Genomic DNA, 27592 nt, shown 5'->3' with positions numbered 1-27592 from the left:
TTCCCTGGTGGCCACTCTGGCCAACACCAGGGAAACTCTATGCCCCCTTCCCGGCCCCAGACCCCTTAAAGGGGCACAGGCTGGCTACGGTGCCCGTGCCAGGTGCAAGCCTGCCAGCACCCAGCCAGCAGACCCTGCACCTGGCACGGCTCGAGCCACCCACCCGATGTCCCCCAGCCCACCCCCTCTTCCCGGGACCAGGCTGGCAGCTCCCGGGAGCTTGCCCTGGACCGCAAGAGGCAGGCACCTTCCTGGGCTAGTGCGGACATCGTGGACCTCGTCCACGATCTCCGCACTAGGCACAGGAAAGTGGCCGTCTAGGGCAGGAGAGCTGCCAGCCTGGCCACCCAGGAGCAGGTGTGCATGAAAATCAAGGGGGTCCACTGAGACCCCCGACCCTGAGCCCTGAGCTTACAATGGCCGTCCTGGGTCAGACCAAAGGTCCATCTAGCCCAGTAGCCTGTCTGCCGACAGCGGCCAACCCTAGGGACCCTGGAGGGGATGGACCGAAGACAGTGACCAAGCCATTTGTCTCGTGCCATCCCTCTCCAGCCTTCCACAAACTTTGGACAGGGACACCACTCCTACCCCCTGGCTAAGACTACTCCATGGACCCAACCTCAATGACTTGATCTCACTTCCCTTTAAACTCTGTTCTAGTTGTAGCCTTCACAGCCTCCTGCAGCAAGGTGTTCCACAGGTTAACTATTTGCTTTGTGAAGAAGAACAACTTTCTCTTACTAGTTTCAAGCCTGCTACCCATTCCTTTCCTTTGGTGTCCTCTAGTCCTTCTTTAGGGGAACTCATGAAGAACTTTTCTGAATGCACCCTCTCCACCCAACCCCTGCTTTTAGAGACCTCTATCCTGTCCCCCCTCCATCTCCTCTTGTCTAAGCTGAACAGTCCCAGTCTCTGTAGCCTCTCTTCATCTGGGACCTGTTCCCAACCCCTGATCATGTTAGTTGCCCTTTTCTGAACCTTTTCCAAGGCCAAAATATCTTTTCTGGGGTGAGGAGATCACATCTGTACACAGTACTGAAGATATGGTGTACCATAGTTTGATACTTCCCCTCCTCCTTCTTCCCCTGGCTTCCCCCTTCCAGCTCCCTCCTCCCAGGTTTCCCCCTTCCCTCTCCCACCCTCTCTCTTCCCCTCTCCCACCTCCTTTTCTCAGTGTCCCCGAGTTTTCTTCAATAGAGTTTCTCTTTTTGAACACACGTGTCCTTTATTTTGTACATTAGGAAGGGGGGCTAGGAAGGGGTAAGTGGAAGGAGGTGAGGGAGGAATAGGGCACGAGCCCCCGATGGGGAGGACTGGGGTGGCTCTATGGGCTCCTCGGGGTGGAAGCTCTCCTGCAGCCCCCCGATTGACCCCCTCCCCCCCGGATGGCAGCCTGCGGCAAATGCAGCCAGGCTGATAGCCGAGTGCTGTGATGTGCCAAGTGTGGGCATTCAGGCCACTCCAAGCCAGGACTGCTTTGCTGTCCCTCATCGAGTTAGACAAGCCAATGGGGAACCCCTGAGAACTGTCTGTCCGGGGTGGGGGTCGGGTCCCTTTAAGCACAGCCCTCGGCTAGCCTGAGGCAGCAGCTCCACGCTCTAAGTCCTAACCTGATGCCCTGCCGGCACTGCTTCCGGCCATCCTTAACTCACTGGACCACCTTGATTTTCATGCAAATCTGCTCGTGGGTGGCCAGGCTGGCAGCTATCCTGCCCTAGACAGCCACTTTCCTGTGCCTTATGCGGAGGTCATGGACATTGGAGGCTTCCCCCCAAACCTCAATGAGGTCCACAATGTCCGCACTAAACCAGGTGGGCGCCCACCTCTTGCGGCCCCGGGCAGGCTCCTGGGAGCCGCCAGTCTGGTCCCGGGAAGAGGCGGAGGGCTGGGTGGCAGCGGTTGGCTGGCTCTTGCCGTGCCAGGTGCAGGGTCTGCTGGCTGGGTGCTGGCAGGCTTGCACCTGGCACGGGCACCATAGCCAGCCTGTGCCCCTTTAAGGGCTCTGGGGCTGGGAGGGGGGCAGACAAGTTTCCCTGGTGGTGCCCAGAGTGGCCACCAGGGCAAGCTGGGAAGGGCTAGCTTCCCACTAGTTCAAATTAAGTGGCTACACAGCCCTTAATTCAAACTACTTAATTCCAACTATTAAGCGCTCTGTTCATTCGAATTAAGTTCGAACTAGCGGTTTGCCTGTGTAGCGCCTATCAAAGTTAAACTAACGTCTGTTAGTTCGAATTAACTTTGTAGTGTAGACATACCCATAGTGACTGACTGGATACTGTTTCCTGGGCAAGGCATGTCCTTACCCTTAGAATAGGCTCAGAGGGGTGTTTGGTTTAGTCTGTATCTGAAAAATCTTAAAAAACAACAATGGTCCTGTAGCGCCTTAGAGATTAACAACAATATATAAATAATTCCATGAGCTTTCGTGACCACGATCCGCTTCTTCAGGTGACAAATATTTGTTGATGGGTGGCGGAGCAGCCTCAGTCCATGGGGAGCTCAGACTCCCCCCCTTCCCCCACGTACAGGAGTTGCTGCCACCCTGTGCTGCTGCCTCTGTAGCAGAGGCAGCATCATGGGGCGGCAGGCAGCCAGTCTGCATGGGGAGCTGGTTTTTAAAGGCCAGCAGATTGGTTCACGCCTGGGGCCCCACGCTGCTGTCTCTGATATAGAGGCAGCAGCGTGGGGTGGCAGGAGGCTTCCCAGGAGCAGGACAGGGAGCACACTGGCTGCCAGCCCCACCCCCACCCCCACCCCTGGGGACTATTGAATAGTCGTGTAATGAATAAGAATTCATATGATTACACCACTATTCAGTTACCCGATATCGAACATCCCTATTCGTAACTCCCGCCTGGAGAGGTGAGTGACCTGACTGCCAGCAGCTCCTGCCATTGTGACACGGAGGGTACATCTACACAGCAGCGTTATTGCTGATGACTGACGTTATTCCAAAATAACACAGTGCACGTCTACACGACATGCCTTTATTTTGAAATAATGTCGAGCTGGAGGATTTCTTACTCTGCCCCATGGGAACCCTCATTTCATGAGGAGTAAGGGACATTGAAGGAAGAGTGCTCTTCCTTCGACTGCCTGCTGTGTAGACAGCACCAAAAGCCAAGTTACACTAGTTTGACTTAAGCTACACAATTAACATAGCTTATTCCGACCTTTGCCCTGCTGTGTAGTCGTGCCCTTGGAGTTTAGAACTAGGGATGTAAGTGACTAGGCTTATTGGGTCATCAGGTCGCTATTTGAATAGTCAGTTCCCCTCCGCTTGATGTCTCTGTATCAGAGGCACCAAGGGTATATCTAGACTACAGGGTTTTGTCGACAGAAGTTTTGTCTGCGGGTGGCTCTAGTACATTTCAACGGCAAAGGCGAAGCAGGGTGGCAAGCACCCTCCTTCCTGACTAATTGAGTCGTCGATAGAAATTCCATCGACTGCTCAATTAGCTGATCAATCAAAACGTAACATCCCTATTTGAAAGCCAGAGTGTTTGAAAATTCCTTCTCAGGCCTTGCAGCAAGCCAGATGCATAGACCGTGGTCACCTGATTCCTGGCCAGGGGGTCTCCCTCGTTGGCCAGTGCATCTCGGCTCTGTGGAATGGAGTTAATATCCCAGGGGGAAGGGAAGCTGGCAGTATCACCTGCTCCTTTACTTTGCTGAAATAAACCTTCCAGGAAACCCTTCAGCACATCCTCCCTCTGTTGGAATTGAGGGAATGGAGTCAATACAGTCAGTGCTTCTGTCGGCTGTGGCAAATAATCAGCAAAGTGGAGGACAAAACAAACCCCTCTGCTGCTGTGGCCTCCACTTTAATCAAAAGCACCACTCGCAGCTGCCTCCCCCCCATCTCCAGAATACAGGCTCATTTCGACCCGATGGCTCCTCAGAGGACACCTCAGCGAGTGTGCGCCAGCCTACGGCTCGAGTAATTCCAGGGGCAGGAGCTGAAGATGGAGAAGTGGCCGACATGCCAGCGCCCCCCAGCTCTGCTTTGCAAGCACTTTGAGATGCCGCTCATTTGCAGAACACATATTTGTTATGTAATAAGCGTCAGGAACTAATGAGCCACGCAGCAGCTGAGAAAACTTGCATACTAAGCACTCTCGGCAAAACAGCCGGGTTTCGATCGATGGTAGACGAGAAGAAAACCCCGTCCACTGTGTCCAGGGGCGGGCAAGCTCGTCCTTGGGAGCTGAACTCCTGCAGGAGACGCCACAGCCAACCCTCTTCCCCAGCCCTTTCCCTTGGGCTTCCGCCGCTCGTTATGAATCATGAAGCTAGCAGCTTCTGGCAGGTCATAAATCAGATCTCTGGAGTCGCCAGGACAAATCCCGGGACATTTAATCTTTAATATTAGACGCATTTAAAGCAGTGAATATTTCATGAAGGTGCTGTTGCATTTTAGCACATCATTAGCTGTCTGCTTCGTCTTGTCCCCTTTGCAGACTTCTCACAGTCTTTGCAGCTGAACCCGTTTCCTTCCCTCCACCAGCAGAGTGCTTACCCCAACCCCCCTAAGACATTCGGAGGCCTTTCGCAGGGCCCCGCGGAAGCATGGTCATTCGTCAGCCTTGTTATCTTTGCCTCAGGGATCCACACCCTTTCCCACTACTACTTTCCTCCCTTCCAGCCAAAGCACGGTGTAGGCAGGCAAAGCAAGGGGAGAGGTGGCTTTGAACTATCCCTCCAGCCCCACATGCTCTGCCTGTGTTTAAACCTTGGTCGGATGCTCTGTCGAGTGAAGGCAGGAGTTGAAGGGGAAAGAAAGGGTTGGGGTTGGGGGGAAAAATCAACAGAAGCTTTTAAGAGTGACTCTGTGCAAATCCAATTAATCTTTTATTCTGCCATCTCTCGCTCCGGGATGTGTGTTTCTACCAAACAAAGAATCAATCTGGGCCAAGTGTAGTTAGGTCTCTGGTGTGGAAAAATCATGACGCCTCCTCTAATGCTTCTGGGAGGGGAATGGGACAGGGGAAATCAGAGACCGAGAGCTTCCGTGTTGGATGAGGGGGCAGAGAGAGCTTGGCTGCAGGAAGGAGAGGAGACTAGGGCAGTAGATGAAAACAAATGCTTGCTGCCTTTGTGTGCCCTTCCTGTGAGTTGGAAAACTGGGCAAGAACCAGGACAGCTGGCTGCAATGGTGCATCGTGCTGGGCCTTTCAATGACAGACGGATGTCCCAAGAATGTATATTAGAAAGAAGCCACAGCCCAGGAGATTGGGAGACGGAGAGGTGGCTCAGGATTGCTGCTTGCCAAGAGGGGCTCATGATAAGATAAGCGGGGCCTTGACCTAGTGTGACTCCAGCCCAGATCAGAAGGGGACGAGAGGCCATTTGCACCTGTGGGAGGGATGCTGGTCTTTATTGTGAACGGGATCGGTCACTGACCCATCCCTAGCACTCACATGTGTGTGACCCTAATTGGCATCCAGTTACAGCTGGCTGACTGGGCCAAGAATGCCATGGGGGATGGGGCTTCCCTAGGGGAAGAGATTTTGCCTGCTTAAGGGGCTGGGGCTTTACCCATTGGGAGGAGCATTTCATTCTGCTCTGCTCCCTGAACCTGCGCCACCCCTGGAGCGCCTGGCTGCTGCATTGGCAGAAGCCAGTGAATCCGGCTGTGCCTGACACGCCTGTAGCAGGGAGATGTGAGCCTAGCGCTTGCGAGGTTCTGGGCCCCCTCCGTTCCCAGGGATCCCAGTGTCTTCCGGGACTGGATCTGTGATGCTGCTGATGGAGCAGGCTGAAGAATGATCAGGACTGGCCATGCCATCAGCTGTTATGTCTCCCCTCCCTTTTGTTTCATGCTCAGCTGTGTTGTGCTGCAGCTCCATGTAAACAGGAGCTGACAGGAGGGCGCTCTCTGGGGGAGCTGCATGCTGCACGGGGTCTCTCTCCCACGCTCATCGGCCTGGCACCTAGATAGATTCCAAAGTGCGCTCAGATCCAGGGAACCCCACAGTTGTGCGCAGGGGAGGGATGGTGGCATGGGAGAGCCACACAGAGGGACTCCTTGTGTTCTCTGCAGACAGAGGTTGAATCTCTCTCCTTCCCCTTTTAGGTGAGTGCAGCTGTCATGAAGGCTACGCCCCTGACCCAGTGCATCGGCATCTGTGCGTGCGCAGTGACTGGGGACACAGTGAAGGGTGAGTGGTGCTGTTAAGGTTGACACTCGCCTCTAGAGAGCCCCTTGGGTCCAGGCTGGCATGTCACCCCACGTGCCAGTGCAGATCCATGGTTAGCACACTGCCTCAGTTTCCCCTAATGGGCTTTTAGCGAGTTCAGTGTTTCAGAGTTTGCTTTCATGCAGAGACCAGCCCTCTTCAGGGATCTAGTTTGTTTAACTAATGGCTGAATGTGGGAGGCAAGCAAGCCAGCATCCTAGCTGGGGGAGTGGCAAATGAACCATAATCTGTTTGCCTGGCCTGCCCATCAGCGTCCTCTGTCCTTACTGATCAGGCCCTCTCAAATGGAGACCCATTTCTGGAGCTTGGCCTCTTGCCATCAGTGGGGGAAGGGATCCTCCTTCTCTGGGCTCAGGGGCACCCAGGGTAAGTCTAGACAACAGGGTTTTGTCGACAGATACTGTCAACAAAGCTTCTGTCAACAAAGAGCGTCTAGACTACATCCAGTTCTGTGGGCAAAGCAAGCCGTTTTGTCGACATGAGAGTGTAGACGCAACGGACAGTGTAGATGCAATAACTCCTTCTATAGACAGAACTCTGTCGATAAAAGGCGTTAATCCTCATGGAATGAGGTTTACATATGTCAACAAAACTACTGAGTTTTGTCGACGTTATGTCGACAGAGCTCAGCGGCTGCGCAGGTATAGTTTTGTGGACAAAAGTCCACGTTTGTCGACAAAACCCTGTAGTCTAGACACACCCCCAGAGATTGAACCTTTGCCACTCTTCTCCAGATCTGGATCTCCTGCTGCTGTCTGGCAAGGCCCTTTAACCGAGACCAGGTCTCCAGCAGGACTTGGCACTAATGGCACCCCCCTTTCGAAACACCTTTCCTCAGACACCCTAATCAGTTCCCCTGAGAAGCTTCCAGAACCTTCCTGACTGAGCCCTTGTAACCCTTTACTGAGCCCAGGTGCGCCTCAGCCCATTAACTGCTGCCTGGCCACAGTTGGCTGTGACTCGGTTCATTCTCTTCGACAGAGTCTGTCACAGCTAATGTGGCCCCTCAGAGGGTCAGGGCCCCTGTGACAAGAGCTATGGATCATTGACTTCTAGATAGGGAAACAGAGTTTTACCTTTGTCCCAGCTCCCCTTTCTTGCCTCCCTGTCTACACATTCCTGATTTGTACAGTTGGCTCTAGGCCCACCTGTTGGCCTGGATAAGTGAGCTTGTCCCCGTGTGTCCCTTGCTGACAGACACGCTGCGCTCTCTTCCCCTCTCAGGCCTTGGCCCTACACGACGTTGGAAAGGGGCTACGACTTGGTCACAGGGGAGCAAGCGCCAGAGAAGATACTCAGGTAAGCTAATGACTAGTCAGTCTATCGCTTTGGAAGGGGCTGTCCAAACACATTGGCTCTGCCTGGGGGACTACTCCCGCAGGCTTTGCAGTCACTAGCTCCTGCCGTCATCTTGATTTTCTGCCTGTGCTCCACTAGCTCAGTTTGTAGTGATTGTGTTTGGAAGATCTGCTCAGCTCCTTTACTCTATGGTCACCGTCCCCTTTGTCATGCTCCTGGGTCAGGAAGCAACCAAGGGATGTATGAGCTTTCCAGTGATCCTCCACTCTGTCCTCTAGATTCAGAGGAGCCAGTTCACCCACTTGTGTTCGGCTTGTCCTTCGGCCCCTCTCCTGGCTGTCTCCTGTTCTGGCCCCAATCCCCAGTGTTGGCTTTCTGGACCAAGGTACCAAAGAGGCTCCACAGTCCACCCAACCACTATCAAACCAGTCTCCAGCTGTTCACATACGGAAGAGGGACCTAGCACTTGCCTTGTGTTTATTCCACTTACACTGCCCTCTTGTCTCTCTCTCAGGTCCACGTACAGTCTGGGTCAGGGCCTCTGGCTACCTGTCAGTAAGAGCTTTGTGGTGCCACCGGTGGAGCTTTCCATCAACCCTCTTGCCAGCTGCAAGACAGACGTCCTGGTGACGGAAGACCCAGCAGATGTCAGGTAGGGGATTAAGCTGTCTTGCACTGACACATCTCAGAGCTCCTGTAAGAAGCCGAGAGGCAGTGCCCCTCTGATGCGATAGCTTCCTGTCCTCAGAAGGACTTCGGGGCAGGCTGCATGTGGCTTTGGTACTTCAAAAGGATTTTTCCTGATAGGGTGTGTGTGGGGGAGGAGAGGGACTGGCAATGGATCTGCGTTGTTCTTGTGTGTTCAACCTGCCTTTAGCAAGCAACTCGCCTCAGTTGCTTGAAGGAGAATGTGTTTTCCATGTTCGGCTCGTCTCCAAAACCTTTGCACATGCTTGAGTCAGTACAGCGGCTCCTACGCTGTAGGTGATATGCACGGTGGGAAAGAAGCGGTCGGGTTGTCAGTTCTTCTGAGCTGAGCACTGGGCTGCACACACAATTGTTCGGCTTCTCACAAAAGGTGGGTTTTGTAAGTCCTTGTAGTTAAACTGGTGCAAAAGCTGGATGGATTCTCATAAACCAGTTGAAACCGGGCATATCTTACAGCAAAGCGTTCACCGGTGCAAATTAAGTAAGAATAAGGAACAGGGGTATCGGGAGTTGAAGTGACTTGTGAGAATCACTTGCTCTTATGTGACTGTGACAAGCACAAGTGAGGAATGGTCTTTGCAAGGATCTAGTGGTGGGGACAGAACATTTGCTTGCTTGACTTGGCAAACAGATTATTCATCTTTCAGAAACACTCATATAAATGCCAACAGGGCGGAGTCCAGGGAGCTGGCTATTAGAGCTTTAGGCATTGGCTCCAGGTGGAGGTGGTGGGCTGGGGGACATAGCCAGGCAGCTGGTCCCTAACGAGCAGAGTGCACCTCATTTGACTTGTTTTTTGCATTTTTCTCTTGTGCTTCTCTGTGGAGTTGGTGGATTTTGTTTGGCTTCCCTGGCAGGGCTCAGTATGCTCCCCAGACTTTGATTGGTTGGTCCTGGTCTAGTACAGGACCCAGATGTATGGGAACCTCTGCGGGGTGAAGGAGAAGGCTGTCGGGGATGGGAAGCAGAAGGGTTCTGTGGCTCTAATGTACCTTGGGCAAATCACTTGTTCACGCTGAGTCAGAGGGGAAATCAAGCACAGGGCAGGGTCTCAGAGGCTGCTTCGGAGGAGCTGTGAGAACTGTCAGCTAAATGACTTTAATCCAGGTGCAGGGCACTCCTCTTGTGGTCCTCCTAGATACATGAGTGTGAGCTCCCTCTCTTGTACCCCTACCCCAACCGTCGTAAGTCTCCCAAATCAATCCATGATCTAGAATGAGGTAGTTTGGTTTTCTGAGACTTTGGGTTCTTTTTTTTCTGGAAAGACTTTCCTGTTTTTGCCATCTCAGACTCAACGAATATTTCCAACACACCACTGCACATTGCACTGATGCACAGGATGCCTCCTGCCAGTGCTACAGGAAGGAGAATTCTATGTGGACCCCTCCTGACAGTCGAAATGACAGTCTGGACTTCTGCACTGAGTGCTTCTGCAAACGGGCCCAGGCTGACATTGTGAACAAACAACATCACATGCCCCATCCCCTCAGCCATGTAGAACGCTACCCACCGCCCCAGAACCACCCCTAGAGTCCTGACCAGGAGTATTCTGTCTGCTGCCCAAGATCCGAAAACTTGGAAAACCCAGATGCCCCATCATCTCAGGCATTGTCACCCTAACAGCAGGGTTATCCGGCTATGTGGACTCTTTCCTCAGACCCCTTGCTACCAGCACTCCTGGCTCTTTCCAAGACACCACTGACTTCCTGAGGAAACCATAGAGCTCTGGGAATCTTCCTGAAAATGCCATCCTGGTCACCATGGATGTAGAAGTTCTCTACCGCAAGGTTCCACAAGAGGATGGACAACAAGCTGTCAGGAATGGCATCCCCAATGATGACACAGCACACCTGGGGGCTGAGCTATGTGACTTTGCCTTGCCCACAACCATTTCCCATTTGGGGACAATTTATACCTTAAAGTCGGTGGTACGGCTATGGGTTATGGCCTCACAATAGGCCAACATTTTTATGGCTGACCTAGAACAACATTTCCTCAACTCCTGTCCTTTAGCTCTCCTCTACTTACACTAGTGACATCATCTACTTACACTACATTGACAACATCTTCATCATATGGACCCATGGGAAGGAAACCCTTGAAGAATTCCACAGGGATTTCAATAATTTCCACCCCACTATCAACCTCAGCCTGGACCATTCCACACAAGAGATCCAGTTCTTGGACTCCACAATACAAATAAATAACGGTCACATAAACACCACCCTATACCGGAAACCTACGGACTGCAATTCTTATCTATATGCCTCTAGCTTCCACCCAGGACACATCACACACTCCATTGTCTACACTCCATTGTTAAGGCTGTTTCCACTCTGGCACTTTGAGTGTGGAAGGTGGGGGAGGGCACAAGAGACCTTGAAATACCCTGCCACTAAGAAAACTCCCCAAGGTCACAGATTCTCTGACCTTGGGTGCTACGCTGCCACCACCCAACTGCAAAAAGCCCTTGAGAGCTCAGGAGGACACATTTTGGAATTTCTTCCTGTGGGGCACCCTCAAGCTCTTCAACCTTCCCTGTGGAGAGAGCTTGAAAAAAAGTGTAATTTCTTAATAGCTGAGGCATGTGCACACAGAACCTCCAGCCTTCTAGGACACAGGAATCAGATCGTGGTCTTAAGAAGGTGAATTTATTAACAAAGCTAAGAGGTGTATTTGGTAAAGCACACTTGGTTGCTAGTGTTACAGAGAAACTGAAAAAAGGCAGACTGCAGATCATAGTGGTCCATGGCCGCCTCTCAAGTGGTCCGCAGCGGGAGCTCGCACCCTTTGGCCCCCCATGCATAGGGGAGCCAGTTGGCAGGCAAGGAGGTGAAGTAAGCAAACTCACCCCCGTGTGGGCCTGGAACTACACGTGGAGGAGCGCCGCTACCGTAGTAAGAGTGGTGCATCCCTCAGCTGGTCCCGCGGGGCAGGCAGCAGGTTGGACTGCATGGTGCTCAGCTGGGCTGGGCGGGGCGGGCTCTTGCTGTATGTGAGCAGTTGGCACCTCCCCACCCCCCTTCCCCAGCAGAAGGTTGGGCTGCGCCATGCCCAGCAGCAGTGAGAGGAGGTGACGCTGGGGCTGAGGACCCTGCACACACAAGAGGCAGGTGGGGGCTCGGGGCTGTTCGGGGCTTTGCAACCACGGGGGCTCGATCTAAGGACAGGGGCTGAGCAGTGGCTTGGCCCCTGAGGACACCATGGACTGGACCCCTGCGGAACCCCATCCCCTGCAGTGCTAGACACCCCGGGGTCACCTACCCTCCCAACCCCACCTTGCTGCACCACGGCCAGCCTCCCTTTCCCCAGCCCCTCCATTTCCCTGAACCCTCCCCTCCAAGCCACCTTGACCCCAGCCCTATTCCTAGGGGTACCCTGCCCCCCATTTCCCAGAACCCCCTCAGCCACTCTGCCCTCCAGCTTTAGCCCCAGCCACTCCTGCCCCATCTCCCTGCTCCTGGCCAGACACCATACTCCCAGCCTGCTTCTACACCCTAGCTCCCACCCAGACCTTGCACCCTCCCCCTTCTGCATCCCACCCCCCTCCCAGATCCCACACCCCAGCCCTATCCCACTCACTAGCAGCCCTGTCCTGCACACTGAACCCCTCATTTTTGTCCCCCACCCCAGAGCCTAAGGGGGTCCATAAAATCCACTAACTCTGGAATCCCAGAAAAGTAAATCTGGCCTGTGGGAAGCCCTGAACCTCAGTCCCCCCTGTCCCTTCCCTTCCCCTCTCCCCATGGGGCTGGGGTGCCCGTGGAGTGAGGTGTCTAGATTGGGGCCCACATCAGTGAGGGTTGGGGGTTTTGGGAGGAGTGTTTTTGCTTCTCACTTGTGTGGTCCCTGACTGATTCTGCTGTGGGCCAGTGGCCCCTGACACAAAAAAGGTTCCCCACCCCTGCCATACATAACAAAAACATTGAGACCATTTGTGTTGAACACAAATTGGAATTTCATTTTATTTAAAATGAAGTTTGATAAACTAACATGAGAAAATTAAAGCACTTAATTTGTTTAGTAATTTAAATTAAACCAGTCTCCCTAGCCGAGCAAAATGGCTCAGGCATAATTATGTCATTAACGGTGAGTTTCCATTAGCGACTGGTGGTCTGCGGAAAGATTTACATTGAGCCAGGTGGTCCGTGGGCCAGAATCCTTCCTGAGAATGTCTACAGCACCTAGGTCCGGGGCCTCAAACTTAATTTACTTAGGGCCACTGCCAGTCCTCAGGTCCTCCTAGTGGGCCAGCAGCATCCCTCCTCCCCCATTTTATACTTGAGTTACTGGACTCACTTTTCCTACAAAATAATATGCCCCAGCCGTGCAGGGCTGTTGTGAGAGTTGCCCACTTTGTGTCAAGCACTTTGTGGTACAGGGGTGAAAAGTGCGGAAGAAGATGCAGTGTGTTTGTGCGTTTTTAATATGTCCCAGCCCATCTAGCTGGGAGAATATTGTGTCTCTCCTCCAATTTTAGTCCAAGCTATTTTAATAAAAGCAGAGTCTATTAAGCTTGGCTTTCTCTTGGCTGCAGTAAATCTCTTCAAACACTGATCTCTGTGGGATTCTTGGGATTACTTGCAACAGGCGGGGGGTGGGAGGGAAGCAAACAAAAGTGGAGTGGAGGCAGAGGGAAGCTTGAGGAGCAAAGAATGTCACCTGCTCCTTGGTAAATGAAACTTAAATCTAGAATTGTAGATCTAAATATTGGAGTGACCAGATAAAATAAAAGGAGAACAGTTCACTGAGCTTGGCTCTGATATGCAGGAGATGCTAAATTATTAAAACTGTAATAAGCCCAATAATAAATATTTGATGTTGAATTACGGAAGTTTTCACAGATACAGTGGAAACTGAAAAATGATCTATTATATCTGCATTATATCTTAAACACTGCTCAGACAGGGATCAGGCTGTCAGCTCCCGGGTCTGGGTGTCCCATGATGGATGACAGCCAAGATGATGCAAATGGAGCTTGAGGCTGCAGCTGCTCGAATGCAGTGACAGATGCAGTGCAGTCCCATTCCAGGTTCATTGCCATGCTGAGAGGAGGTGATGTAAGTTCCATCCACTGCTAAGAAGGCCTGATGCTGTATTGGAGGCTCTCGAGTTCTCTCTCTCTCGTAGTCAGAAGCTGCTTTAAAAGCTTAGCTCCATGGGAAATAATCAACCTTGTCCTTGTGGACTACGACACACTCAAGGCATGTCCACGCTTTGAGCTAGGCGTGTGTGATTCCCAGCTCATGATGTGCTAGTGCTCTGAGCTAGCACGCTCAAAATAGTAGTGTAGCACGGGCAGTGGTGAGCAGTGGCACAGGCTGGCTTCCCTAAGTACAAACCCACCTAGACCCTGTGGCTAAGTCCTCGGGGTAAGTAGACCATGGTGCCACTCACCATTGCTTGTGCAGTATGGCTACCCCATTACCTTTAATATGCTAGCCCAGCATGAGAGCCAGGGAGGAGAGATACTGAGCCTGTCTCTTAGGGCTATAATTATATTGGCCTGTACTATACAACCTATTATTGAAGGCTTCTAGGCACTGTGCTGCAATATAGTAACTACAGCGGCTGTGTCTTTGCTCTTGGAGCTTCTCATTGCAGTGCTTTAATACGGAGGTGGTAACGCAGCCGTGTCTCTGGGTTGCAATATCCCACTTATTGCATTGGAATGCATGAGCTCTAATGTGGCCACGTCTCAGTGCCGGGGCTTCTCCTAGCCTGTGCTGAAATGCATTAAGTGTAATGCAGCTGCGACTTGGCGCTTGGAGAGGTTCCCATTTGCTGTGCTGTAATACGGTGGCAGTAATGCAGTCCTGTATGTCTTGTCTGTCCTTGATAACAAGAGTGCCACATTCCTTCAGACCTTTCATTAGTCTGCTCCCTTTGGCGCCGGGGTCACTCGTCTCCAAGAGTTTAATGGAGGCGAATTGCAGGGGGCTGGTTTTGAAAAAGCATATGAAGTCTTTACAACTCCGAGGGTAAAGGTCTGAGTGTGGCCTTGTGTTTTTATGAAGACGCTGGAGAGTGTATAAAGAATGGATGGAGCTTTGCCTTTCAGTGGTGCTTCAGTGAAGTGCTGACGGCAGCTCCCTGCTCCCATTGTACTTAATGTTCGCCACGCGGCTACGTCGCACAGTCAGCCAGCTGCACGTCCCCGTCAGCTGCAATGAGCTTGAAGTCATGGCTCTGAGAAGCTGTTGCCATAGAAGTTCAAGAGGGAAAGGACCAGACATTCCTTTCGTCCCATCTCTTTGGCATTGCAGGATTGCTCTCTGTTGTTGTTTGACAGGAGATGGGCTGGGATGTAATGTTTCATGCATCACTTACCATGGTGGATTGTTTTAATTCTGTGCAACATACACTTGGCACATGCCTTCTTTTATAGTTAATGAAACTTGCATATATAATGAATATAGTTGCATATATAATTCATCAGGAACTGCATTAAGTGCTCCCTCCTCAGTCACACAGTGAGATCCATTACATGATGTACATGTCAGTCTCATGGCACTGCGTGGCCTTAGACAGGCTGGAATCTTTGTAACTGGGCATTTGGCCTGGTGTAATGATGGGGCTGTTCACCTAGGGTATGTCTACACTACCCCGCTAGTTCGAACTAGCGGGGTAATGTAGGCATACCGCACTGGCAAATGAAGCCTGGGATTTGAATTTCCTGGGCTTCATTTGCATAAGCAGGGAGCCGCCATTTTTAAAACCCCGCTGGTTCGAACCCCGTGCAGCGCGGCTACACGGGGCACGAACTAGGTAGTTCGAACTAGGCTTCCTGCCTCCTGCCCCCTGCCCCCTGACCAATGTCCCACTCTGTGCTGCCCGACCCTTCGAGACCCCCTCCTTCTATCCAATCCCCTCTCCCCACTCTCTGCCCTCAGTCGCACTGCCTGGAGCACTGGGTCTGGCGCTGCTCCAACTGCATCACCCAGCAGAAGCTGCAGCTGGGCTGCTTGTAGCATCAGGGCTGGCAGCACAGGCACTGGAGAAACTGAGGCAGTGGGGGAGGAATGCTGGGCTAGCCACTTGTGCTTGCTGCACTGCCCGGGAGTTGAGCTCGGGGGCCAGACAGAAGGGTCCGGTGGGCCGGATGTGGCCGCAGGCTGTAGTTTGCCATCCTCTGTTCTTCTGGGACAGAGACTTTCTGTAGTTGTATGTACTGTGCAGCACCGTGAATGGTATTGGTTCATCACAGCCAGCACCAGGTACCCCACTAGGAAAGCCGGATAAAGGATGCCCTGAAGGCAGGGAGGTGGGGTGGCCAAAGGAAAAGGGCAGTTACTTGGGGATCCTAGGGTTGTAGGTGCAAGCCCACTTGGTGATGGATGGACCAGGCACCCTTGGAACAAAAGAAGGATAAGGGGGGCCCAGAAAATAGAGAGGTTGGGGGAGGGGGCTACTCCAGTGGCACAGTATGCAAGGTACCCACCTCCAGAGCCAGCAGGTCAAGGGCTCAAGCTCCATACCTCCCCAGGGACAGACAACCCACACTCTGGAGGGATACATCTGGCACCCTTGGAACATAGGACAGACAAGGGGGGTCCAGAATATAGGGAGACGGGGGGCTCCTCCAGTGGCACAGTGGAAAAGGTACCCAGAGGTCTAGGGCCAGTCTTGCACCCCAATGCCTTTTTTCCACTGAATTGTCTAGCTGTTGTGCTTAAGCAGGGCTCTGGCTGGGAAAGGCGTGCAGCGCTGGGAGAGAATCATAGAAACAGTGCTGAAAGGGACCTTGAGGGGCCGCCTAGATCTGCCCTGCACTGAACCTAGGCCAACCCTGACAGATGTTTGTCTAACCTGTTCTTAAAAACCTCCAGGGATGGGGAACCCACAGCCTCCCCAGGAAGCCTGTTCTACCGTTTAACTGTCACTCTCAGGGGGAAGGGCCTAACTAACTCTAACCTCAGGCTCCCTTCCTGAAGATTAAGCCGATGGCGTCTTCTCCTGTCGTCAGTGGACATGGAGAACTACTGATCCGTCCTCCTTATAACAGCCCCAACAGATCTGAAGATTGGTATCACCCTGTCTTCTTTTCTCAAATATGAGAAAAACGTGTTTTTCTGAACATGCGGGGGAAAGGGAGGGTTAAACCTTTCCTCATAGTTCAGCCTATTTACCATTTTCGTAGCTGTTCCCTGGACTTTCCACTTTGTCCCCATCTCTGATCAAGTGTGATGGCCAGAACTGGACGCAGGACTCCAGTGGAGGCCTCAGTGGTGCTAGCAGGGCAGGACAGTCACCTCCCGGGTCCTACAGTGCAATATGCCTGTTAACATTCCTCAGGATGACAGTAGCCTTTTTCACAACTGCTTCACATTGTCGACTCCTCTTCAATTTGTGATCCACTCTGATCCTCAGATTCTTCCCAGCAGGACTGCCCCCTTGCCTGCCCGCTCGCATTGTGTGCGGTGTGAATGATTTTAATCTTTCTATAGGTGGCTTTAGAAATTCATCTTGTTAATCGTAGGCTAATTCTCTAATTTGTTGAGGTACGTTTTGAATTTTAACCCTGTCCTCCCAAGTGCTTCGTGACATCCACCAATGTTTGGAGTTTACTTCCCGCTCCGTTATCCAAGTTATTAATGAACAAGATTGAATAGTACTAGATCCCTGCAGAGTCCCACCAAATATTCCCTCCCAGTTTGACATCTGTAAATGAGGCTCAGATCAATAGTAGGAGGGAAAGTGGAAGAGTTATGGTCTAGAAGGTGATCAGCTGTGCTGATTATTGGCATTGGTGGGCAGAGACAGCGTGACAGAGAAAGGGAGATCCTTTCACCTCCATTCAAATCCAGCCCAGTTCTAATGACCAAAAATTAGAACCTCTTGTGGCTACCTGATGGCTTGTGTGGAAGCAGAGGCTTGTGCCAGCTGAGAATTTACTGAGCAGTTATTCACACCGCAAAACCAACCATAACTAGCTTTGCTGCTGACAGTTGGGCTGGGGAGATCAAGGATTATATGGGCCTTAACTCTCTAGTTACCCTTATATGGAGTCTGGGCTTAGACACTTTGGTGAGTAAACGCATAGGGGATTCTTACACCTTCTGCTGCCCGTGGGGTTTGGGTTGAGGAAGCTGCTCTGCCTTACCTTTCACACCTGCCAATTGCCTGTGCTCAATTGTTTCTTTCCGTATTTTTTATCTTCTCCCCTCTCCAAAGCGGGGGTTTCCTGCACTCTTGCTTTGTCGCCGATTCCAAAGAAAAGTTTATAATTTAGCCCGAGCAGCCATAAATCACAAGAGCAGTGCCTCGGCTGCCCGCCGACATGACTGGTATCTCTGTCGTTATGGCAACCACAGAAACAAATAAAAGCCCTGCTCTTGCTTGACAAGCCTTTGAGGTGCCCCGATGGAGACGCGAGTGTTCAACGGAAGAATGAATTCTCTTCAACTCGCTGTCGATTCATCTTCATTTTGCTCCCAAGCGAGTCCCTTTGCTCTCTGAATTCTTTGGCAAATCAACAGGTTCCGCCCCCCCACAATTGCTCATGCTTCTTTCCTTCCATGGCCTGACAGAGAGGGAGCTCTGGCCGCCGTCTCCGAATATACCCTGCCGAACTGGGGAACTGGTGGGAATATGCGCTGCTGTCTGACGCCACAGATTCTACCCCTGGCTCAGGCTTTGCGGCTCTCCTGGTGGGTGACCTTGGAGCGAGTCGCTGAGGGGAACATTTCCCAAAGGACCTAAGGACCAGGATTTTAACATGCTATTGAGGGGGCAATGCACTCAGCATTGCAATGCCTGAGATCCATTTTCCAAAGTGACTTAGGCACTTCGGAAACTAGCTCAAATTGACAGTCAATGGGATTAAGGCTCTTTGGTGATTTAGGGCACTTTGGGGGGGGGACCCACACCCTTAGCCTGTCTGGTTTAGTTCCCCCATCTATAATAGGCGGATTCTACTATCCCCCTTGATACAGTGCTTTGAAAATGCTGTGGTGGCAATTATTACATGGGAATGGTGGTCTGTTACCGGGAGAGACTGGAACATGCTGGCTGGTGTCGTGTTAGATTCCTTTTGTTTGCACTGTTACTAGTAGTGTATCATGGAACTGGCAAGAGGCCCCAAGAACAATCAGGGCTCCCTTCAGCTAAGTGCTGCAAACACACAGAAAGAAACAGTCCCTGCCCCAAGGAGTGTACAGTCAGATAGACAAGGCAAATGGAAGGAGAGGAAGGAAATGAGGCATCGCACGTGGAAGTGCCCCAAGGTCACCCAGCCGGTCAGTGGCAGAGCCAAGGAAAGAGCGTGGGACTCCTGAGCCCCACTTAGTGCTTTGCCCACCAAACCACAGAGAACTGATTCCAGGATACACTTTTGACTCTTTAATTGTTTTTTCTTGCTGTGCTCCATGTTAGAGAAGAGCAGGTTACCTAGCGGCAACTGGTGTAGAAAGGCTCCTTTATTGCAGATGCTCATTATATCTTGGACCCCGCCTCCAACCATGGGATCCGAGTGACCAACAAGTGAACCACAGGTACACCTTTTTATCTTAGTTAGTATGTAAATCCACTTATCAATTACATCACTTTTTAAGCCCGAATTTAGTAATGTGAACACCCATATAATGCATAATCATAGCCATGTGGCGAATATAATTATACCTGCCCCCTTTACTATTTACGGCTTAGTAGTTGATGTAGGCAGTTCTCACATCACAAAACTCCTTCAATCAGCAACTTACAAGGGGGAAAGGAGATGTGTCCCTGAATGTATATTTCGGAGCGAATGGGAACGGATAAGGGGGTGGGGAGATGCTACTTGTTTAACACATAGAGCACTCATTACAAGTTACAGTTTTGGTACAGTAACATGCTTCTCTATCCCGAGCAAGCAGGGAAGGAGGAATCACACAAGTCTGTCAATCAGTAGAAGTAAGGTCTGCCTGGGCTGTGCCCTATTACCATGGTCACAAGTACCAAGACCCCCTATTTAACCCTTACACACCCCAACACTCTTGCACATCGAACAGTGGGCTTCCAGCTTCTTTCAAGCACCACATGCAGAGCTATTCCCCATTCTGCTTGAGTGAACCATCCCTCTTGGCAACACCTGCTTGTCTGCAGAACCTCAAGGAGACAGGGCTGGCCAGGCAGCAATCCGAGGCAGGAATTAGTAGATGGTGCGTGCCAGTGATGGGTGGGAAGGACGTGGCTGATTAAAGGGCTTGCAATATCCTGTGATTTTATGATAGCTCTGTGCCATGTGGAATCACATGGGGCACGGAGGGGAAATCAAGCCCCTTGGGCCCTTCTATATTGAAGATCTGTATGATAGTCCCCAGTGGGACAGGGTCAGCTTCAGGCCATTCCATGCATCAGAGTGGAAGAGGCTGCTGAGAGATGCTTTTCCTGCATGCAACCATTTGCTGCTGCCGCTGCTGGAAGGGAGACTGGACGAGTGCAAAGCAAATCCTTCATCGGCCCCTTTAATCGATGGCAGCCTTGAGCCGCAGGGAGCTGCCTTCAAAGGCTGTTGCTCTGTCGATGATGGCAGCAGCCTGCACCAATAAAAGTGGCCCTGAGCCCCTGACAGCAGGTGCCGGTGATGAATGGACGGCTTAACGTGATGAAGCAAATTGATCATTGCATCACCAACCACAACTTATTCATTTCTGAAAGGAGGGCGATTCGTTATCTGGCATGTCAGGTGCCTGTGTCATCGCTAGAGATAACAACCCTGTGGCATGGGCTGATGGCTCTCCCTGCAGGCTCCTCTTTTCTCAAGGGAGTGGGAAGGGGAGCCCCATGTTTTTAAAGCTGGGATGGGGGCCGTTTATGGACACCATCTCCTAAAACACAGAACGACAGAGGCCTCTGTTGAAAGACAAATGAGAACGCTTTCCAGCCCCGTGCTCAGAAGTTCCTCAGCCAGAACCTGGGCTTCTTCCTGGAATTCTTCCTTTTCCTCACCTCCCAGTTTGCTTTATGAGAGCCAGTGATATCTAACTGGGCTAAGGGATAACGAGATAGGGACCTACCCTTTTGAAAGCTCTTGGACGTGTGCAAACGCCAAGGCAGGAGAGGAGTCATTTAGGGTGGTGCACGGTGGTGTAATTAAGGGCGATCGGATGATGTTAGTTTAAAAAAGGGAAAAGGAAAACAAACTGAATGTCATCTATAAACTGCCAAACCCCAAGTGCCTGTAACCCAGTAGCCTCACTCTGACTAGAGCTGCTCAGAAGTTATTTTATCGGAAAGTGCTGGTTTGCCAGAGCAAAATGTTTTGCCAACTCTATGGCAGATCTGACAGAACATTTGCCGGCACACAGGCACGTTTTCACTGGAGACCTGATGATAAACCAGGGTCTGAACCCCCAGCTGGAGTCAGGTCTCTGGGAGCTGTTAGGATCAGTGTTCCCTGTATGGATGTTAAAATGCATGTAATGGAATAACTGTGAAACCGCTGACAATTACACACAGTGCAGCAGCCAGCTCCCTGGGGAGCCAGTGCGTGCCAGGAGCTGATTATAAAGCTGGCTCCCGTCATGCACTGGCTGCTGCCCCACGCTGCTGCCTCTGATGCTTTTAAGCTGGCTCCCCGCACATACTGGCTCCTACCTGCCGCCCCATGCTGCTGCCTCTGTATCAGAGGCAGCAGCAACGAGCAGAGATGACACCCCGGAGCCAGACTAGGGGCTATATGTAGCCATGTAGCTGTTTGGTAACTGATCCGCTCATGTTTATCAGTTACTCAGCTACACCCATACTCCCCTATTTCCCTGTAAGCTATGAGCATGTGTGGCTGCTCAGTAGAAATTCAGCAGAGCGCCACAGCTAGGTTTCCTGGTTTTATTGCTGGTGCACATTCACATTTGCCTCAGTGCACATAAAAATGTATTCCATACATGGATGGGAAAATATCTGCACATGGATGGAGAAGATTAGAGGAAACATTGATTAGAATCTATGTTAAGAAGCCCTGCCAGCCCCTGGAGCCCTGCCTGCAAATGAAATTGTATCAGAACAAAACCCTGAATCAGGATGAAAATATACTGAAACTACCAAAATTCCTCGCAAACCCCACTCCCAAGCCATCTAAGTTTTGGCCAGAACCAGTTGTTTCCAAGGAGAGGCATGAAACCCTGCTGTAGATAGTTATGAAATAACTTGCACCTGGAGAAAGTTTCTTCCTTATCCCAGCCATTAGAGGTGGGCTCATGCCCTGACACATGAGGGTTTATATCCCTTCCAAAGCTCTTGTGGTTTGTTCTGTTCTTCGTTATTTTTGTTTTTAATTCTTAGAATTGTAACTGAGTCTTCTTGTCATTCTTGTAAATGTGTGGGTTTTTTTTTTTTTTTTTTTTTTTTGTAATCCTACAAAATACTAAGCCTCTTGCCGTTGAATTGTAAAACACCACCTCAGGAAAAGTGACAGAAGAATTAGGGGCCATTTAAAACAAGTTTGGAACCAGGTTTAGCAAACCTACCCTAGGGTATGTCTACACTACAGCGCTAATTCGAACTAACGGATCCAGACTAAAAAACTAGTTTGAATTGGCGTTTTGCTAATTCGAACTAGCATGTCCACACAGAGTGGACCCTGAACCGGGGTTAAGGATGGCCGGAAGCAGTGCCGGCAGGGCATCAGATGAGGACTTAGAGCGTGGAGCTGCTGCCTCAGGCTAGCTGAGGGATGTGCTTAAAGGGACCCGACCCCCACCCCAGACAGACAGTTCTCAGGGGTGCCCCGCTTGCAAAGCAGTCCTGTCTTGGATTGCCCGGAGTACCCACACTGGGCACATCACAGCACTCGGCCATCAGCCCAGCTGCACTTGCCGCAGGCTGCCATCTGGGGAGAGGGGGCAATTGGGGGGCTGCAGGAGAGCTTCCACCCCCAGAAGCCCGCAGAGCCAGCCCAGTCCTCCCCATCGGGGGCTCGTACCCCATTCCTCCCTCACCTCCTTCCACTTACCCCTCCCTAGCCCCCCTTCCTGATGTACTAAATAAAGGACAATTGTGTTCAAAAATGGAATCTGTCTTTATTGAACAAAACTGGGGGAGACTGGGAAAAGGAGGTGGGAGAGGGAAAGAGAGAGGGTGGGAGGGGGAGGGCAACTACAATGATGAGGGGTTTGGAACAGGTCCCATATGAAGAGAGGCTAAAGAAACTGACTTTTCAGCTTAGAAAAGAGGAGATGGAGGGGGGATAGGATAGAGGTCTATAAAAGCATGAGTGGGGTGGAGAGGGTGCATCAAGAAAAGTTCTTCATTAGTTCCCATAATAGAAGGACTAGAGGACACCAAAGGAAAGGAATGGGTAGCAGGCTTCAAACTAGTAACAGAAAGTTGTTCTTCACAAAGCAAAGAGTCAACCTGTGGAACTCCTTGCTGCAGGAGGCTGTGAAGGCTACAACTAGAACAGAGTTTAAAGAGAAGTGAGAGAAAGTGATGGAGGTTGGGTCCATGGACTGGTATTAGCCAGGGGGTAGGAGTGGTGTCCCTGCCCAAAGTTTGTGGCAGGCTGGAGAGGGATGGCACAAGACAAATGGCTTGGTCACTGTCCTCTGTCCATCCCCACCAGGGTCCCTAGGGTTGGCCGCTGTCGGCAGACAGGCTATTAGGCTAGATGGACCTTTGGTCTGACCCAGTACGGCCATTGTAAGCTCAGGGCTCAGGGTCGGGGGTCTCAGTGGACCACCTTGATTTTCATGCACACCTGCTCCTGGGTGGCCAGGCTGGCAGCTCTCCTGCCCTAGACGGCCACTTTCCTGTGCCTAGTGTGGAGGTCGTGGACGAGGTCCACGATGTCCGCACTAGACCAGGCGGGTGCCCACCTCTTGCGGTCCCGGGCAAGCTTCCGGGAGCTGCCAGCCTGGTCCTGGAAAGAGGGGGAGGGCTGGGGGGCATCGGGTGGCTGGCTCGAGCTGTGCCAGGTACAGGGTCTGCTAGCTGGGTGCTGGCAGGCTTGCACCTGGCACGGGCACCATAGCCAGCTCGTGCCCCTTTAAGGAGTCCGGGGCCGGGAGGGGGGCAATAGATTTTCCCTGGTGTTGGCCAGAGTGGCCACCAGGGAAAGCTGGGGAGGGCTAGCCTCCCACTAGTTCGAATTAAGGGGCTACACACCCCTTAATTCGAACTAGTAAGTTCGAACTAGGCTTAGTCCTCGTAAAATGAGGTTTACCTAGTTCAGACTAAGCGCTCCGCTAGTTCGAATTAAGTTTGAACTAGCGGAGCGCTTGTGTAGCGCCTATCAAAGTTAATTCGAACTAACGTCGGTTAGTTCGAATTAACTTTGTAGTGTAGACATACCCCTAGAGATCAGTCCAGGGATGTCTCAAGAAATGGTCCTGAATTTAGCCTGCATCTGATTGCTGTTTGCATTGGCACTGGTGTCTCAAAACCAAGGAGAAAAAACCCCCAAGAAACTAAAAAAAACCCCTCCCCACAGATTTTGTGTGTATATATTTATTGAGCCAATTAATTAAGTAAAAATAAAAAAACCACTTCAAACATGAACATATTTATTCACATTCAGCAATATATTTTTTGTTTGCTCTGGGGCTTTTAATTCAGAGCTCTTAAAACAATATTTTATACCAGATTCTGCAGCTTTCCCTAACTCAGCGTTTTACCTCAGATCTTCAAAAGAAACTAGGGAGTACTTCTTCTGTCACTGTTTGATTTATAATGATGGGCACATATTACACTAACATTGACCGGCCCCAGCCAGAATCAGGCTCCCCACTCTGCTCATCAGTACAAACACCTAGGATTGAGATGAACCCTCGGGACCTGACCCGTGCCAAACCAGAGAATTTGCTGAACCACAGAAGATCAATATTGTCTTGCAGCATTAGTAACAATTCCACTGCTTACTGGGCTCTGAAGTCATTTAGGGCTAAATTAGAGCTAAATAACAGCACAAAACACTGAAAGCCAGGACTGGTGGCTGAAAACAAACTTTATGGGACTGCAGGAAACTTGGCCACACCCAGGATAAGTGGACATCCGGCCAACTAAAATCATGCCTGGCCACAGATGTTGCCAGACCAGAGAGTGCCCAGCTAGAGAGGTTCAACCTGTAGTTTCACTTTACTTCAAGCAGCCTGTTGTTTCTTCTTTACAAGAGATTCTGCAGGCATCCTTGTGAGCAAAATATGAATACAAAGGTGTCTGGTGTAATGCAGATACTCAGCGCATCAGGGAAGCTGCTAGATAGTACAGTCTAAAACCTATTTTCTCATAAAAGAGCTTTTCTTCTTCCTCCTCCTCCTCCCTTTCTCCTCTCCCTGTTGTCGCCACTGTCTTTGACGATGTTATTTAGGGATAGAAAAAATTAAGATGCAGGTTAGATGGACATCTATTAGGGATGATGTAGATGGTGCTTGGTCCTACTATGAGGGCAGGGGACTTGATTTGATGACCTCTTGATGTCTCTTCTAGTTCTAGTATTCTATGATTCTAAGCCAGAAAATACCCTAATGCTATTCTATAATCTACGGTGCATCCACCTCTCAAATATGGTGTTTAGTTCCAGTGATCCCATCGTGAAAAGGATATAGTGGGACAGGAAAATGTTCAGAGAAGGAAAACAAAGATGATCAGGGCATGCAACGGTATCCATATGAGGAAAGACTAAAATTATTAGGATTGTTTAGCTTAGAAAAGAGAAGAGTAAGGCATATGACAGACAATTAGACAACCTTGAATGGTGTGAGAAAAGTGAATAGAGAAGTGTTACTTATCCTTCATGCAGTACAAAAATCAGGGATGGTCCAAACAAATTAATAGGGTACAGATTTAATACCAGCAGGAGGAAGCACTTCATACAACACACAGGTAAGCTGTGTGCTAGAGTTGTGACAAGCATGTGATAGGCATGTTGTGTAGATCAAAAGTATAACTGGGTAAAGAAAAGATCTAGCTAAGCTCATGGAGGATAGGCCATTAATAGCCATTAGCCAGGATGCTCAGAAACACAACTTCATGCTTGGGGCAACCCTAAACCTCTGGTTGCCAGAAACCTAACAGGGATTTTTGGGTGGATTCCTCCACTTGCCCTGGTCCGCACAGTCACCCTGGCTCTGGTGCTGCCCTCTTCAGGAAGCAGGACACTGGTCTAGACGGACCATTGGTTTCCCCCAGTATGACCATTCTGATGTTTTTTAGTTTTTCATCACAACCTTTGTCTCTGGAGTCTGGTGTGTGCTTTGTAGCTGTTTGTTCAAAGCCAGTGCATTCCCCTGGACCTTCCTGCTCATATAACTTTACAAGGGCATTTTAGTTTTTCCTCCCCGCCCCCCGTACTTTATTAACTCTGTCAATCTGGTTATTGCCTATCTGAGAACCAAGTTGTAGTCATTGCACATGGAAAAGACTAGTTAGTTCACCCTCCAGCCAAGGCTGGATTCTCCTCTCTGGTCGTCACGCTAATGACAATGCCACTTTCAGCCCTTTCATGCCAATAATAACGGTGCCTGCCACCAGGTCTGCTGGCGGGGGAGGGGAGTGGCAAAGGGAGCAGTTGCCCTGGGGCCCAGCAATTCAAAGGGACCTGTGGTCACCGCCACTGCTACTTTGGCAACAGCGGTGGAGCCGCAGCGTCTTTAAATCCCTGCCGGTGGCTGTGCCATGCGGCACGCTCTGTGCAGCTCTGAGGGCTGGCAGGAGAGGGTAGGCGCACGGTGTTCTGTGAGGTGCTGAGAGCTAGCTGCCCTGCCCCGTCCCTTCTGCCCAAAGCTCGCACCTAAGTAGGGTCAGGGCTTGGTTGTGCCAGGACAATGGGATGTGCATGGAATGGGATTGCTTCAGAAAACCACCCAGAAAAGGGAATCACCAGGCAGGTGAACGGGTCTGGCTTGGGGTGCCCCCTCCCTCATCCAGGACAGCTCCAGCTCTAAGCCTCCCACTGCCAGGCACCCTTTAGGGAGGGCAGGGGGCTGAAGTCCCCCCATTCATGCGGGAACATTGCTGGGTGTTTCCCTTTGTCAGGGAGCGAGGGGAAAGTGCACAGCTTGCTGCATTCCTCACTCTGGCTGGGGAGTGCAGTTCTACCCATGTGCACCACTCAGAAAATCCAGCGGGGGGGGGGGGGGCATTTGTCTGTGAACAGCTGCAAGTCCAGGGCAGGGGAGAAGGCTTCACACACTGCCCCTACTCCCAGCACAATCTTTCAGTCCCATTGGTCAGTTTCCAGCCAATGAGAGCTGCTTGTTTAAAGAATAGGCAGTGCACGAAGTATCCCTTCCCCTTCCCTTTAGGCTCGCAGCTGTTCACCGACACACATGGCCCTGCAGCCAACTGCTCTGAGCAGCCTGCCGGGGCATGGAAGGCAGGGAACATGCTGGGCTGCTGGCTGGGAGTCACCCAGGTAAGCATCTCCTGACCAGAGCTTGCGTCTGGCTCCCCAGCACCTTTCTCTCCCCCAACTTTTTGCCCCCTCCCCACTGCTGCCCCCATATCCCCTCCCAGATCCTGCATCCCAGTCCCCTGCCACAGGTCAACCCCCTCCTGCCCCAGGTCACAACCCAAATGTTGAACCTCCTCCTGCACCCTAATCCCTTGCCCCAACCTCTGCACCCAACCTCTATCTCAGACCCCGCACCTCCTCCTTTATTATCATGGAAGAGTGTGGCACTTGGCCACTAAACAAATACTTGGAGTGCCCCCCCATCATAATTATCTCCCACACCTGTGCTAGGGAAAGGACCGATTTTATATTTCTTAGTGTCTTTTCCTGAAATTTAGTAGCCACCACTGTGTGACCAGCCAGCTCAGGATGCACCTGGATCCTTTCTATGCCACTTCCCCCTGTTTTTAATCTCCAAGAATGATTATTGGATTTCTGCAGCCAGAGGCAAAACTAATAAACTGTTGAGAGACAAAACTTTCTGGGAGTTTAATAAGGATGTGTGATGCGTCCCTGTGCTAGTATGAAGGAAGAAACAATCCACGGGGTGAGAAAGAAAGAGAGGGGAGGTGGCCGAGGGCGGTAGATTCTATCCCCTGATGTGTGTGTCTGTCCATCCCCAGTCTGGGATCAGCCCTCGTGTATCTGGTAGGACATGGTGGCTGTAACCATTGCCCCCTCACAGGCTGTGCCTGGTGCCCTGGGTGGCTCCCGATCCAGCTCCCAAGGGAACGGGCTCCACATCACATAAGACTCTCATCATGACTAGCCTCCTGACTGGGCAGTCTGAGCACAACAGGCAGCCACAACTGGTCTGTCCTGGGCACTCAGCCCTGCCCTTTGGGGATCTCCAGCCGCTGACGACCAATGTTAACTTTTGCCACTGGCGTGAGATCCTTCACTGCCAATGGCGAATGGGAGACGGCAGTGTCCTCTCCCTTCCCCATCCCAGTCCTGGCATTCCTAGCTCTGTCTCCCCTCCAGCGCCTCCTAACTCAGGGAAACATTCTGCTACTCT

General features: G+C 51.3%; 1 protein-coding gene across 6 annotated transcripts in view; it reads left to right on the top strand.

Annotated features, from left to right (window-relative positions):
• Window positions 1-27592, top strand: part of ASTN2 (astrotactin 2) — a 730659-nt gene that overhangs the window by 318632 nt on the left and 384435 nt on the right. For all 6 annotated transcript variants that reach the window (XM_075905850.1, XM_075905849.1, XM_075905851.1 and 3 more), the window contains 3 exons: window positions 6077-6161; window positions 7425-7499; window positions 8014-8151. In XM_075905850.1, coding sequence (XP_075761965.1) covers window positions 6077-6161; window positions 7425-7499; window positions 8014-8151 — 298 coding nt within the window. The remainder of the gene's footprint in view (window positions 1-6076; window positions 6162-7424; window positions 7500-8013; window positions 8152-27592) is intronic.

This window comes from Pelodiscus sinensis, chromosome 22 (genome assembly GCF_049634645.1).
Source record: "Pelodiscus sinensis isolate JC-2024 chromosome 22, ASM4963464v1, whole genome shotgun sequence".
NCBI lineage: Eukaryota > Metazoa > Chordata > Testudines > Trionychidae > Pelodiscus > Pelodiscus sinensis.
Note: the sequence above shows the minus strand (reverse complement) of the source record. Positions and strands in the feature narration are given on the sequence as shown.